Source organism: Stenella coeruleoalba (genome assembly GCF_951394435.1).
Source record: "Stenella coeruleoalba genome assembly, chromosome: 2".
NCBI classification, from domain to species: Eukaryota; Metazoa; Chordata; class Mammalia; order Artiodactyla; family Delphinidae; genus Stenella; species Stenella coeruleoalba.
The window spans coordinates 91061988-91078702 of NC_137147.1; the positions used below are offsets into that span (position 1 = coordinate 91061988).

The following is a 16715-nucleotide window of genomic DNA, read 5'->3' on the forward strand; positions in this document are numbered from 1 at the left end:
TATGCTAACACATATATATGGAATCTAAAAAAAAAAAAAAAGATTCTGACGAACCTAGGGGCAGAACAGGAATAAAGACACAGAGGTAGAGAATGGACTTGAGGACATGTGGAGGCGAAAAGGCAAGCTGGGACGAAGTGAGAGACTGGCATGGACATATATACACTACCAAATGTAAAATAGAGAGCTAGTGCAAAGCAGCCACATAGCACAGGTAGATCAGCCTGGTGCTTTGTGACCACCTAGAGGGGTGGGATAGGGAGGGTGGGTGGGAGGGAGATGCAAGAAGAAGGAGATATGGGGATATATGTATATGTAGAGCTGATTCACTGTGTTATAAAGCAGAAACTAGCACACCATTGTAAAGCAATTATACTCCAATAAAATAATAAAATAAATTTTAAAAAATTGTGGTAGTTTGGCTGTGTACTCCTTTCATTTACACGCTAATCAATGTAGACCTTCCTTGGTGGTTATGTGTAAGGTGTACGAAATAAAGTAATCTAATCCTATTGAAATTATGGATATCAAAAAGAGGTTAAGGATACCATAAAAGGAGCAGAAAGCAAGAAGACTTCCATTTTTAGGTTGATGGTGAGGGCTTAAATACCTGACAAGGATTTAAAACAAACAAAGATGAAGAAGTAGGAGAGCCATGAGCTTACTTCTCAGTTCAGTTATATCCAGGGCTCAAAATAATCAAGAACCAACCAGATCCATGTGGAAGATAAATTCAGCAAATTTAGGGGGTTTCCTAGAGAAATGATACCTTAATTACTGGGAAAAAGGCATTGTATCTTCAGAAATACAAGTAAGACTTTGAAGAGATGGTGTGTTCCTTTCTCCAGCTGCATGTCAACTCAAGCACTGAAATCCAGTGATAAATTTCAGGCATATCTACATCTGGTCACCAGTTAAGATGACAGAGCTTTCCAAGCCCTAGAAGTTTCACTTCTAGGTTCTTGCTTTTAGAGATGGTTATCAGAGGGTGATGATACACCTTGCCACCCATCCAACAACCACCCAAGTTAGCCTGGTGGACAAATATACTGGATCAACCCACAAATACAGGCCAAAATATGTTTGAGGAGAGAGACATGAGAGAAAGCTATGCCGTTTTCAGGAAGCACTTGCAAACATCTAACACTTTAAAACCCATCTCTAAGAACCCAAGAAAGAAGCAACCATATTTAGGTGGTCATTCATTTCTGCATGGTTTAGAATACAATCTTCAATCTACAGCATTAATAAGTTAGCCAATTCTGCACTATAAATGAACATAAAAATCTAATAGTTTAAAATTTTTTACTATATGACAAACATTATTTCATTTTCAAAAAGTAATGCTTCAGTTAGATAGCCTCATCCACCAGAGTGCAGACAGCAGAAGCAAGAAGAACTACAATCCTGCAGCCTGTGGAACAAAAACCACATTCACAGAAACACAGACAAGATGAAAAGGCAGAGGGCTATTAACCAGAAGAAGGAACAAGATAAAACTCCAGAAAAACAATTACAGGAAGTGGAGAAAAAGAATGCAGAATAATGATAGTGAAGATGATCCAGGAACTCGGAAAAAGAATGGAGGCAAAGATCGAGAAGATGCGAGAAATGTTTAAAAAAGACCTAGAAGAATTAAAGAACAAACAAACAGAGATGAACAATACAATAACTGAAATAAAAACTACACTAGAAGGAATCAATAGCAGAATAAATGAGGCAGAAGAACGGATAAGTGACCTGGAAGCCACAATGGTGGAATTCACTGCTGTGGAACAGAATAAAGAAAAAAGAATGAAAAGAAATGAAGACAGCCTAAGAGACCTCTGGGACAACATTAAACACAAAAACATCGCATTATAGGGGTCCCAGAAGGAGAAGAGAGAGATAAAGGACCTGAGAAAACCTTTGAAGAGATTATAGTCGAAAACTTCCCTAACATGGGAAAGGAAGTGGCCACCCAAGTCCAGGTATTGCAGAGAGTCTCATACAGGATAAACCCAAGGAGAAACATGCCGAAACACATAGTAATCAAATTGGCAAAAATTTAAGACAAATAAAAATTATTGAAAGCGGTAAGGGAAAAACAACAAATAACATACAAGGAAACTCCCATAAGGTTAACAGCTGATTTCTCAGCAGAAACTCTACAAGCCAGAAGGGAGTGGCATGATATACTCAAAGTGATGAAAGGGAAGAACCTACAACCAAGATTACTCTACCCGGCAAGGTTATCATTCAGATTTGATGGAGAAATCAAAAGCTTTACAGACAAGCAAAAGCTAAGAGAATACAGCACCACCAAACCAGCTCTACAACAAATGCTAAAGGAACTTCTCTAAGTGGGAAACACAAGGAAGAAAAGGACCTACAAAAACAAACCCAAAACAATTAAGAAAATGGTCATAGGAACATACATATCGATAACTACCTTAAACGTGAATGGATTAAATGCTCCAACCAAAAGACAGAGGCTTGCTGAATAGATACAAAAACAAGACCCATATACATGCTGTCCACCAGAGACCCACTTCAGACATGGGTAAACATACAGACTGAAAGTGAGGGGATGGAAAAAGATATTCCATGCAAATGGAAATCAAAAGAAAGTTGGAGTAGGGCTTCCCTGGTGGCACAGTGGTTGAAAGTCTGCCTGCCGATGCAGGGGACATGGGTTCATGCCCTTGTCCGGGAAGATTCCACATGCCGCGGAGCGGCTAGGCCCATAAGCCATGGCCACTAAGCCTGTGCGTCCAGAGCCTGTGCTCCACAATGGGAGAGGCCACAACAGTGAGAGGCTCGTGTACCGCAAAAAAAAAAAGAAGAAAGTTGGAGTAGCAATATATGCACCCAACATAGGAGCACTTCACTACATAAGGCAACTGCTAACAGCTATAAAAGAGGAAATCGGCAGTAGCACAATAATAGTCGGGGACTTTAACACCTCACTTACACCAATGGACAGATAATCGAAAAGGAAAATAAGGAAACACAAGCTTTAAATGTCACAATAGACCAGAGAGATTTAATTGATATTTATACAACATTTCATCCAAAAATAGCAGACTGCACTTTATCCTCAAGTGCACAAGGAACATTCTCCAGGATAGATCACATCTTAAGTCACAAATCAAGCCTCAGTAAATTTAAGAAAACTGAAATTATATCTAGCATCTTTTCTGACCACAACGCTATGAGATTAGAAGTGAATTACAGGGGAAAAAAACGTAAAAAGCACAAACACATGAAGGCTAAACAATACGTTACTAAATAACCAAGCGATCACTGAAGAAATCAAACAGGAAATCAAAAAATACCTAGAAACAAATGATGATGAAAACACGACAACCCAAAACCTATGGGATGCAGCAAAAACAGTTATAAGAGGGAAGTTTATACCAATACAATCCTGCCTTAAGAAACAAGAAACATCTCAAATAAACAACCTAACCTTACACCTAAAACAATTAGAGAAAGAAGAACAAAAACACCCCAAAGTTAGCAGAAGGAAAGAAATCATAAAGATCAGATCAGAAATAAATGAAATAGAAACAAAGAAAACAATAGCAAAGATCAATAAAACTAAAAGCTGGTTCTTTGAGAAGATAAACAAAATTGATAAACCATTAGCCAGACTCATCAAGAAAAAGAGGAAGAGGACTCAAATCAATAAAATTAGAAATGAAAAAGGAGAAGTTACAACAGACACCGCAGAAATACAAAGCATCCTAAGAGACTACAACAAGTAACTCTATGCCAATAAAATGGACATTCTGGAAGAAATTGACAGATTCTTAGAAAGGTATAAGCTTCCAAGACTGAACCAGGAAGAAATAGAAAATATGAACAGACCAATCACAAGTAATGAAATTGAAACTGTGATTAAAAATCTTCCAACAAACAAAAGTCCAGGACCAGATGGCTTCACAGGTGAATTCTACCAAACATTTAGAGAAGAGCTAACACCCATCCTTCTCAAACTCTTCCAAAAAATTGCAGAGGAAGGAACACTCCCAAACTCATTCTACGAGGCCACCATCAATCACCCTGATACCAAAACCAGACAAAGATACTATAAAAAAAGAAAATTACAGACCAATATCACTGATGAATATAGATGCAAAAATCCTCAACAAAATACTAGCAAACAGAATCCAACAACACATTAAAAGGATCATACACCACCATCAAGTGGGGTTTATCCCAGGGATGCAAGGATTCTTCAATATACATAAATCAAACAATGTGGTACACCATACTAACAAATAGAAGAATAAAAACCATGTGATCATCTCAATAGATGCAGAAAAAGCTTTTGACAAAATTCAACACCCATTTATGATAAAAACCCTCCAGAAAAATGGGCAAAGAGGGAACCTACTTCAACATAATAAAGGCCATATATGACAAAACATCATTCTCAATGGTGAAAAACTGAAAGCATTTCCTCTAAGATCAGGAACGAGACAAGGATGTCCACTCTCACAACTGTTATTCAACATAGTTTTGGAAGTCCTAGCCACAGTAATCAGAGAAGAAAAAGAAAAAAAGGAATACAAATTGGAAAAGAAGAAGTAAAACTGTCACTGATGCAGATGACATGATACTATACATAGAGAATCCTAAGGATGCCACCAGAAAACTACTAGAGCTAATCAATGAATTTGGTAAAGTAGCAGGATACAAAATTAATGCACAGAAATCTCTCACATTCCTATAGACTAATGATGAAAATCTGAAAGAAAAATTATGGAAACACTTCCATTTACCATTGCAACAAAAGGAATAAAATAAGACCTGTATGCAGAAAAGTATGACACTGTTGAAAGAAACTAAAGATGATATGAACAGATGGAGAGATACATCATGTTCTTGGATTGGAAGAATCAATATTGTGAAAATGACTATACTACCCAAAGCAATCTACAGATTCAATGCAATCCCTATCAAATTACCAATGGCATTTTTTATGGAACTAGAACAAATCATCTTAAAATTTGTATGGAGACACAAAAGACCCCGAATAGCCAAAGTAGTCTTGAGGGAAAAAAACGGAGCTGGAGGAATCAGACTCCCTGACTTCAGACTATACTACACAGCTGCAGTAATCAAGACAATATGATACTGGCACAACAACAGAAACATAGATCAATGGAACAAGATAGAAAGCCCAGAGATAAACCCACGGACCTATGGTCAACTAATCTGTGACAAAGGAGGCAAGGATATACAATGGAGAAAAGACAGTCTCTTCAGTAAGTGGTGCTCCGAAAACTGGACAGCTACATGTAAAAGAATGAAATTAGAACACTCCCTAACACCATACACAAAAATAAACTCAAAATGGATTAGAGGGCTTCCCTGGTGGCACAGTGGTTGGGAGTCCCCCTGCCGATGCAGGGGACGCGGGTTCGTGACCCGGTCTGGGAGGATCCCACATGCCGCGGAGCGGCTGGGCCCATGGGCCGTGGCCACTGAGCCTGCGTGTCCGGAGCCTGTGCTCCGCAACGGGAGAGGCCACAACAGTGAGAGGCCCGCGTACCGCAAAAAAAAAAAAAAAAAAGGATTAGAGACCTAAAAGTAAGACCAGGCACGATAAACCTCTTAGAGGAAAACATAGGAAGAACACTCTTTGACATAAATCACAGCAAGATCTTTTTTGATCCACCTTCTAGAGTAATGGAAATAAAAACAAAACTAAACAAATGGGACTTAATGAAACTTCAAAGCTTCTGCACAGCAAAGGAAACTATAAACAAGATGAAAAGACAACCCTCAGAATGGGAGAAAATATTTGTAAAGGAATCAACAGCCAAGGATTAATCTCCAAAATATATAAACAGCTCATGCAGCTCAATATTAAAAAAACAAACAGGGCTTCCCTGGTGGTGCAGTAGTTGAGAGTCCGCCTGCCGATGCAGGGGACGCAGGCTCGTGCCCTGGTCCAGGAAGATCCCACATGTTACAGAGCAGCTGGGCCCGTGAGCCATGGTCGCTGAGCCTGCGCATCCGGAGCCTGTGCTCCGCAACAGGAGAGGTCACAACAGTGAGAGGCCCACATACCGCAAAAACAAACAAACAAACAACCCAATCCAAAAATAGGCAGAAGATCTAAATAGACATTTCTCCAAAGAAGACATACAAATGGCCAAGAAGCACATGAAAAGCTGCTCAACATCACTAATTATTAGAGAAATGCAAATCAAAACTACAATGAGGTATCACCTCACACCAGTCAGAATAGGCATCATCAGAAAATCTACAAACAACAAATGCTGGAGAGGGTGTGGAGAAAAGGAAACCCTCTTGCACTGTTGGTGGGAATATAAATTGATACAGCCACTATGGAGAACAGTATGGAGGTTCCTTAAAAATAGAGTTACCATATGATCCAGCAATCCCACTACTGGGCATATACCCAGAGAAAACCATAATTGAAAAAGACACATGCACCCCAATGTTCATTGCAGCACTATTTACAATAGCCAGGACATGGAAGCAACCTAAATGCCCCTCGACAGATGAATGGATAAAGAAGATGTGGTACATATATACAATGGAATATTACTCGGCCATAAAAAGGAATGAAATTGGGTCATCTGTAGAGATGTGGATGCATCTAGAGACTGTCATACAGAGTGAAGTAAGTCAGAAAGAGAAAAACAAATACCGTACATTAACACATATATGTGGAATCTAGAAAAATGCTACTGATGAACCGGTTTGCAGGGCAGAAATTGAGACACAGATGTAGAGAATAAATGTTTGGACACCTGCGGGGGGGAAAACGGCGGGGGGTAGGGGTGGGAGTGGGATGAATTGGGCGCTTGGGATTGACATGTATACACTGATGTGTATAAAACTGATGACTAATAAGAACCTGCTGTATAGAAAAAATAAATAAAATTAAAAAATTAAAAAGAAAAAAGAATACCAGACGGTGATGAAGTACCAGAGAGCAGGGAGGTAACACGATCTGATTTTCATTTCAGAAAAAGCACTCAAAAGCTGGGTGGAGGTGGTGTGGAGGTTGTTGATGCAATTAGAAGTGGAAGGACCAGTGTGGCTGCCGTTAGAGTAACCCAAGTGAGAAGGTCTTGGTGAAAAAGTCATTATGGCTATTATAGTAGTAGTAGTAGTAGTAAGTACATCATCCTTCTAAAACAGTGGGTTTTGCCTCTATAAAGCCCAACACCTTCATTAATATTAAGTATTTTGTAAAACCCATTTTAAGACAAAACTTAACAATGATATAACCTACCTACACCTTCAGGAAAAAAGAAATTTGAAAATAAACTTTGAGTAAGATCACATGTCTTTCAAAATGCCACTGCTCAGACACAGCTAGACTAGAAGACGTAATGTAGTCAGAACCAGAACCAGAACTGACAGCTCTAAATGCTGACTGATATAAATGCACTAAGTTAGCAACTTAAATTCCTCTACGACCTTTGCCACTGTAATGTGAGTTTCCCAAAACACTGAACCAGTCAAATTCCAAAGCAAGACAAAACGCAATCTTTTGTCCATTTTCCCAGCAGTTATATTCCTGAAAAAGTCAGTGTCTATTAAAACCATACAGAAGTATTTGGTGTTCACAAGCATAATGAAGTTAAGTTCCAAGTTCTGGTCACTATAATCAGATTTTTCATCTATGTGAATGACTGGTGTGGCATCTTGAAAGACTCCTAGGTTGGGAACCAACTTACTGAGATGCTTCACTGCCCCATGCATTGCTGGATGTCTGACCTCTCTGGACCTAGTCCATTTTCATTGTGAAGTCCAAAAATATTCCCCAATAAAGTCATGAAATACTGTATTAGACAATACCATTTTTGTCGACAATCATTAGTGTAAAGTAGGCAGAATCTAAAAAAAAAAAAAAAAAGTAATGCTTCAGATGAAGGAAAGACTATGAAACCATAAAAGAGACAAAGTCTCTGGGTGTCACAGGAGATTTGAAATAACGCAAATGCCAACTAAAAAAATTCAGACTAATATTTGAATTAATGAAGCCAGGACACAGCTATGTATTTTGTGGCAATCTTTGCAATACTTCTTTTCCACTAACTGAAAGCAAGGATCAAAATCTTGAGTACGGATTTCCAGGAAAACTATGTGTAGAGTAAATCTATAGCCTCATTCAACATGGCTAATTTCAAAAATTAAATCTGGCTGAGCATACGTACGAATCATCAAGGTTTATATGTTTTTCTAGATGAATCTCAAATTATGTCAATATAACATTTCTACATTATGAATTTAAAAATAATTCATAACAATTCTACAGACCATATGCAAGTTTATTTAAATAATTTAACACTGCACAGAGAGCTAATTTATAAGTATAAAAATAGGTGGTTTAGCAACCAAATACAAGCACCACACAGAAGCAGATTACACATACACGATTAGCCCTTTAGAAGACTAAGGCAACCTTAGTATCTCAAGTAATTTTATGAGAATACTTTACTCATATGATAGTCAGACGTCATTAAAACATCTCAAAATATGCAGAACCCACAAATATTTTTCAGTATGAAGTCTTCTCTTCCAGTTTTCTTATCAATATATTAATGATTCTTCTTAAATACTGTATAACAGTTAGTCTAGATTGACAAATGGGCTATCAAAGCCACTATCTTGTTGGTTAGACAGAGGAGCAATTAATTTTCTTGAAGACTGTGGACACACTGCAGATGGTACTGTACTGCTCAGCTTTTTGAAATCTGACTTTAATATATCAGCCTTATGATGAGGTGGGTGTCCAAGAGTCATGCTGATCTTCCCTGGCGGGGAATACGTGGTTTCTTCTGACAGGTCTGGAGCATGACCACTTTGACATTTCATAGGTTGATGAATCATACTGTTTTTCTCTGAATCTAAAGGAAAACTTGCTGCTGAAAACTGTTTGAAATTAACAGATTCGTCCAGCATATCCAGAGTTTCTTGTGGCCTATCATGCAAAAATGACACTTCATAATTGTTGCAGGGTAGAGTGGCACTGTTGGAATGCCAGCTTACAGAGTCACTGAGGTCCCCTCCATCCTTTACCGGAGTTTCCTTAACACCCAAACTTTGACTTTTCTCAGATGCAGCATTTTCACTTGCCATCAGTGGATTACACTTGTATACTTTTAAACCAAGTCTTTCATTAGGACTTCGAAAAGTTATATGCGTGGACTCGGATTCAGAAAGACTAGGGGTATATCTAGGTGAGGGTTTATTTCCGAAGGATCCGAGAAAGGGGTGTGCAGTTGAGTGCTGGAGTGATTCAGAGACAGTATCACCGAGGAGGTCTATCTTCTTGTGCAAACCAAAGCCTCTTTCACCTTTGCAAGGAACAAACTCAGGAGAAACATTCCTTGGCAAAGTGTCTAGGTGTTTGTGACTGTTACCCCCGAACTGAAAGCGTGGATGTGACTCTTTGGAATGCTCATGCTTTCTGTCCCCGTGCTCTGCGTCCTCTAATCGCCTTTGTAAGTTACAGGCAGCCCTCCTCTTAGGAGCTTGGTCACACATACTTCTAGGGATAGTTTTTATACTGTTTGATTTGCTTTCACTGTGACACGATATATTCTGATTCACATCATTTCTTTTTGATTTTTCAACTCCAGTCAGCATCTCTGAAGTCAGAGGCAATACTATTGTATACAAGGGAACACAAAATTAGGGGAAAACAAAATTAGGAGAAAATTAACACTGAAAGAGGAGAAAAAATATATGTTTTTATGTATTTCCAAGGGATGCATATATATTTTAATCATTCTCAAAGAAAATACATCAATGCTGGACATTTAAAAATATTCTTTTACATATATCTATTAGATAAAGCTGAGTAATTCTGTTAATGAAATCTGTTATTATTGCTATCCACCTGCTGTATTATTTTCTGTAATGGTACAGCATTTCAAGAGCCAACTGCAACATTTCCAGTCTTGCTGCTCTGATGTCAAATATGGAGTTTCTGATGGAGAAAGTTTGGTGGAAGAACCCACCCAACCCAAGACAGACAGACACAGACACACAGACACACACACACACACACACACATCCCTCTCACACACTTTCTCTCTTTTTCTCAAAGCTAAAATAGTTTCTGATTTAATTAGCTAAGACACTAAATCTGATCAGAAGCAGAACAGCCACACAGCATAGAATCAGAGGCATCATATCTCAAAGTAGGGTACCCTGGTCCTTAAAGTCTCTGAAAAGGGTTTGTTTCTGCTGGGGACATTATTCATTATTTGCAGTTGCCCCAAATCTAGAAAACTCTTTTCTTGTTATATGCCACTGCCCTTCTATAGCCAAGGTTCACATCGCCATTCCAAAATTTACACAAATAATCTCTGTGCTTTTATTTGAAGAACGTTTACCAACATCAATCTTGGGAATTCCTGAACAGTCTTTGCTTCAAGCTTTCCAGAAGTGCAAAAACCCCATTTCCTCACAGATATGTTCAAATCCTCCCAGTGTGACTGGGAATTTACTAATTTTTTTCATGTTTTTCCATCAGCTTTTGATTCATATATTCTTAAGTTATTTTATTTTGAACAGAAAGAATTCATTTATAGCTTCTTGGGAGGTTGCTCCTTTATCATTATGAACTATCACTTTGGTCAGTTTAATGCTAACTCTAATTTACCTAATATTGTATTTAACTCTATAATTTATCTAATATCAACATTGCATTGCTTGGTATATCACTTTCCAGCCCTTTATTTTGAATTTTTGACAATGTTCTTATCTGGAATAACATATGTCTAGAATATTTAAAACTGTTTGAAAATTGTGGTCTTTTAATAAGTGAGTTTCACCAATTCACATTTAGTGTGACTGCTGATGTTTCAACCTACTATTATTTTCTATTTACCCATGCTTTCTACATGTATTTTTCCTCTTTCTAGATTATTAGATTGAAACGTTTTCTTCCAAGTTTTACCCCTAGTACTTTGAAAATTATATATTCTATTTCTCTATTAGTTAGCCTTAAATTTTTATACACATACTTAAACTTGTATTTTTCTAGCAATCTCTAGAGTTATCAGTATCTACATCTTCTCCTTGAAAACAGTATAAATCTTAGCATATTGTTAGTTTCCTCTATAATATCCTCCTACATCTTTCTGAGAATACTGTATTTTTCTAACATTCTCAGGTCCTGTTGTTTGTTCTATTAATTCTATCTTTTTAGGTATAAGTTCTGTTGTGGATTTTTTTTTTTTTTTTTTTTTTGCTTTGTCTTATTTTGAGTTTGGTATCTTTCTTCATGGTGCTGGCTTTCTATAAATATGTGGTAATTCTTGGTTGAATGCTTATCTTTCAGATGTCCTGAGCACAGTATCTGCTGCTTGTTTAAAGGAGTTGGAAGTGGAGCGGGAAGGAATGAGCAGCAGGGTAGAAAGATCTGATACCTGGTACTCTGGGATTTGGGCTCTCAGCTCCTCCTCGGTGTGGCTAGCCACCTAGAGCACTGCCCAGTTCCCAGACTCTCTGTTCTTGTTGCTCTTACCTAGCCCAATCTGAGGTTCAGGAAGAAAGATAAGTAGAAATAAAGAGGGCAATCCCACCTGGTTTCAGCTGCTCTGGAACACCAGCTAATTACCCCATTGGTATCCCCTAGGCTTACTACTTCTCCTGGAACATACCACCTTCACACGTAGAACAGTTTCAATATTGCTCCCACTTGTAACTATCATCTTCTGGGAGTTTTGAACTGAGGTTTCCATCTTCAGTTTACAGTGTTTGCCTTCTTTCAGGGATTTCTCACAGCCTCTGATTTATCAGTTGTAACTTTTAAAAGCTCAGTTACAATTTCTTCCTTTTCTCCTTCTATACTGTCGTTTAAAATCTTTTCTATCATTTCTAGGGATGGAAGCAGCAGGAGGAAGCTGGTGGGTAAGCTCAGTCTGACTACTTGAACTGGAAACTCTACACTGTTTTTTGGTAAGTTTCCAGTTTAAGTAAAACATGCACACAATAGGATAACTCAGCTCTCACTCCTTACATTCCCTACTCTCATACTAAAGATATTAAATATCTAAAAAAGAGGGAGAGAAAAATCCTTCAAGTAACTCATTTTGACATACCTGACTGTGTCGTTTTGCTCTGGGATCTATTAGAAATAGGTGTTTCCAGCAATTTTGCCATCATAACAAGTTTGCTAGCAGCATTCATAATCTTTTTCTCAGCCCTGTGGGGAATTCCAGAATATGAAATTAATACAGTTTAAAGGAAAAAAGAAGTTTCCTTAGCCCCAGGATTTCTGTTTTCCTATATGCTCTGCCACCACTTAGGGCAGCACAGACATTAAGCCTCTCTTAATCCCTAATGGCTCATCATGTAGACACAGTTAATTCTGTGGCTAAGGAAAATGCTTAGAAAATGACAACATGCTGTCCTGGTACTCTCAGGACACACTGTTCAGACAGAACTTACCCTTCCTCTTTTCCATCATCCTGCAAAATCTGCTGGAGGCAAATCAAATAATATTTGCGCATCTTTCGGGAGGTTTCTTGACGTTCTCGCAATACCTCTGCTTTTACCATTTCCGCAGCTCTTTCCTTACTCTCCTGAATATAACGAAGCATATCACCTGGGGGCGGGGGGAATCCCCACAAAATGCACGTTTATTAGCAGTTTTTCCAAAACAGGAGAGGCAGACTTCAGACCAATTTTCTGGGAGATGAAGTGACTGGATGTATAGTTTAAACATTATAGGTTTCTACAATCATTAAAATGGAATATTTCCGGTCACCATTTTGGTAGACTCAAAGCAGGAGTAATCCAAAAGTCCTTTTACAATGATGACGGACATATATGGTAAGGAAACATGGCATATCCCCCAGGGAAACTGTCATATTTTGAAACACTGAAGCAAGCAGTTATCATTAATATGAGGCACAGATATTTATACATTTCAATTACATATTACGTCTAGTTAAGACAAGAGAAAAAAGAAATATACAGAAAGGGAAGGCAGAAAGGAAGAGAGAAGCAGACAAAGAAAGAGAGAAATGAGGTAATATGAGCTGGATTCATATTCTTCTGTTTACTTGTGCTCTGAAAATCCATGTTTCATTATTTATTCAATTTTCTGGCAGCACTTTTGAGTGTCCAACTAAATATAATACTACAATCCATGAGAGATACGTACAAAATGCTATTGCAGGGAGAAAGATGAGACTTATGATGCCTCCTGAAATTTACATTTCAAAATAGTTCACAGCTTTCAAGTCTTCCTTTTATGTTTAACTCAGTGTGCTTTGATTGGAACTACCACTATTTAAGGTTAACATTTTGTCCTAAATCCAGGACTACATCCTACCTCTAGAATATTATCATCCCTATTATATTAAGGATTCCAACTCATAATGGAATCTCCCTCAATATCAGTAAGCTCTTCCTGAAAATTACACATTCTATGCAAAAATGCTAAGTGGAAGACTATTTTTCATTACTTCAAGTGGGAAAAATTCTGATGGAGTACATGTCAAAACAAAACTTCCAACCAACTTCTAAAATGTAAAACAATACACATAAATACACAAGTTATCATGTTAGGATGAAAAAGAAAAGCTTAAAATTTCACTTTCCAATCACTATAATTGTTAACAAAAAGTAAATTTCTTTCTAGTAATATGTACTCTGTTAGTACTGGCAACAGCTAAGAAGCACATTCTCTATACTGATACTGAGTGGGCTTTTCAAAACATCCCCACCATGATTCTGATGATCTACCAATTATATTTGGAACTTGAGACCTTTCCCACTCATTCTGTTTAAAATGAATGCAATTTTAGTAGGTAAATATACATTTCTTGTACATAAACACTGGTATTGTTCTGGGACATACATACCAACTATGCAATATTGCAATTAAAAACCAGGAGGTATTCTACTAGGAAAACATAAACCACAGAAATGTTCTGCAGGATATGCGACACCACCTAGTACTACAGGACTTGATAAATAAATTTACATCTATGACATAATCCATTATGAAAATAATAGAGACAACAGAACAATTCCTAATTACATCCATTTTTCATGGTCCTTAAAAGTTTATGGAAGAAAGTAGTAATTGCTCATTTAAACTCATATGACATTTTCTTTGGTAGTAGTTATTTAAGTTGTAAGATTATGAAATTTTTAGTTTAATATTAGTGTCCAAGAAGAAAAATCTTGGAAGCAGTTCAAGACGGCAGTACAGGAAATCCTGAACTCACATCCTCCCACGGACACACCAAATCTACAGCTACATATGGAACAACTGTCTCTAAAAAAGACCTGAGAACTAGCCCAAGAGCCACCCCACACAAAGGACAAAGGGGACACATCAAGGTGAGTAGGAGATGCAGAGACGCAATCTTGCCAAAACCTTCACCCTTGGCATGACATCCCACAATCAGGAGGAATATCACAAAAACAAAGCTTCTCCCTGAGGAGCAAGGGGTTTGAGCCCCACATCAGGTGCCCCAACCCTTAGGACCTGCTCCAGAGAGATGAGCCCCCAAAACACCTGGCTTTGAAAACTAATGGGGCTTACGTCCAGAAGACACAAAGTGCTGTAGGAACCTGAGATTCCACTCCTACAGGACTCACGCACAGACTCACTCAACTCAGGAACCCAGTGCAAAAACAGCAGCATTAAAAATGCCTAGACCTTATGTTAAGGGAGATGTACTTGCTGATCTTAAAGCATCTGCCAGAAGGGCAGGATCTGTTAGAACTCTCCCAGGGAACAGAGGTGCTGGCGGGAACCATTTTTGTACTCTTCTACCTTACTAGTATTGTCCCTTGCAGGCGCCATTTTTATACTCTCCCTCTACCTTGCTAGAGCCACTTGCCCCACTCTTGGACTCCATGGTGGCCCCACCATGCCACACCCAGCCTGGTGTTCCACTGAAGCCCCACCACACCAAACCCAGCAGGTGTGCACAGTTCACACAGGGGACACCCCTTGAACACCTGGCTCTGGTGGCTAGAGGGCTTGCATTTCTGGACCCCACAGGACTGAAACAACTGGAGAGATAATTCTTGGCAAGCTACAACCCCCAGGACACTGCACAGACAGCAGCCTGAAACACACCCCAGTCTTCCTGTGACCACTCCTTCAAGACTGGGAGAGGTAGCTGTTACATAGAAATAAACACATAGAGAGTCAAGCATAATGAAGAAACAGAGAAATATGTTCCAAATGAAAGAACCAGACAAAACCCCAGAAAAAACCCTTAATGAAAGGGATGTAAGTAACTTACCTGATAAAGAGTTCAAAGTAATGGTCATAAAGACGCTCACCAATAAGAATGAACACAGAGAGAACTTCAACAGAAAAATAGGAAATACAAGAAATGTTAAAGAGACTCACTTCAGATGTAAGGACATATACAGGCTAAAAGGGAAGGGATGGAAAAATGTTTCATGCAAATGGAAACCAAAAGAAAGCTGGAGTAGCTTAGCATATTCCTAAAATTTGTGTGGAACCACAAAAGATCCCAAATAGCCAAAACAATCTTGAAAAAGAACAACAAAGGCTGGAGGCATCATGCTTCCTGGTTTCAAACTACAATACAAAGCTATAGTAATTAAAACAGTTTGGTATTGACATCACAGACAAACAGATCAATGAAACAATATACAGAGCCCAGAAATAAACCCCCTCACACATGGTCAATTAATTTACAACAAAGGAGGCAAGAATATACAATGGGGAAAGGACAATCTCTTCAAAAAATTGTGATGGGAAAACTGGGTAGCCACATTCAAAAGAATCAGACTGGACTACTTTCTTTATACCATACACAAAATCAACTCAAAATGGATTAAGGACTTGATTGTAAGACCAGAAACTATAAAACTCCTAGAAGAAAACACTGGCAGTAAGCTCACTGACATTGGTCTTAGTGATATTTTTTTGGCTCTAACTCCAAAAGCAGTGGCAATATATACAAAAATAAACAAGTGGGACTACACCAAACTGAAATGCTCTGCAGAGCAAAGGAAACCATCAACAAAATAAAAAAGGCAACCTATTGAATGGGAGAAGATATTTGCAAATTATATATCCAATAAGGATTAATTTCCAAAATATACAAAGAACTCATACAACTCAATAACAACAAAAAACAATCAATCTGATTAAAAATGGGCAGAAGATCTGAATAGACAGGTTTCCAAAGAAAACATAGATATGGACAACAAATATATGAAAAGATGCTCAACATCACTAATCATCAGGGAAATGCAAATCAAAATCACAATAAGATATCACCTCATACCTGTTAGAATGGCTACCATCAAAAAGACAAAGAAGTGTTAGTGAGCATGTGGAGAAAAGGGAAACCCTATGCATTGTTGATGGGAATGCAAACTGGTACAGCCACTATGGGAAACAATATGGAGATTCCTCAAAAAAAGAAAAATAGTACTACTATATGATCCAGCAATTTCACTTCTGGGTATTTACCAAAAGAAAATGAAAACACTAATTCGAAAAGATACACGTGTGCCTATGTTCATTGCAGCATCATTTACAATAGCCAAGATAGCCAAACAACTTAAGCATCCATCAATGGATGAATGGATAAAGAAGATGTGGTACATACATACAATGATACTACTTGGCCATAAAAAAGAATGAAATTGCTTGCCATTTGTGACAACCTGGGTGGATCTTGAGGGCATTATGCTAAGTGAACTGTCAGACAGAGAAA

The 16715-nt window shown here is 38.1% G+C and overlaps 1 protein-coding gene and 1 long non-coding RNA gene across 2 annotated transcripts in view; both read right to left on the minus strand.

Moving 5' to 3' along the window:
• LOC307181694 overlaps positions 1-8057 on the minus strand; it is a 30495-nt gene extending 22438 nt beyond the window's left edge. The window contains exon 1 of the long non-coding RNA XR_013827008.1: positions 7710-8057. This is a non-coding gene — a long non-coding RNA (uncharacterized lncRNA). The remainder of the gene's footprint in view (positions 1-7709) is intronic.
• Positions 8058-8604: 547 nt separating this feature from the next.
• CEP152 (centrosomal protein 152) overlaps positions 8605-16715 on the minus strand; it is a gene marked incomplete at its 3' end in the record, with an annotated part of 86707 nt that continues 78596 nt past the window's right edge. The window contains exons 22-24 of the mRNA XM_079913595.1: positions 12439-12595; positions 12090-12193; positions 8605-9644 (exon numbers count right to left, since the gene is read on the minus strand). Of these exons, the coding sequence (XP_079769721.1) occupies positions 8605-9644; positions 12090-12193; positions 12439-12595 (1301 nt within the window). The remainder of the gene's footprint in view (positions 9645-12089; positions 12194-12438; positions 12596-16715) is intronic.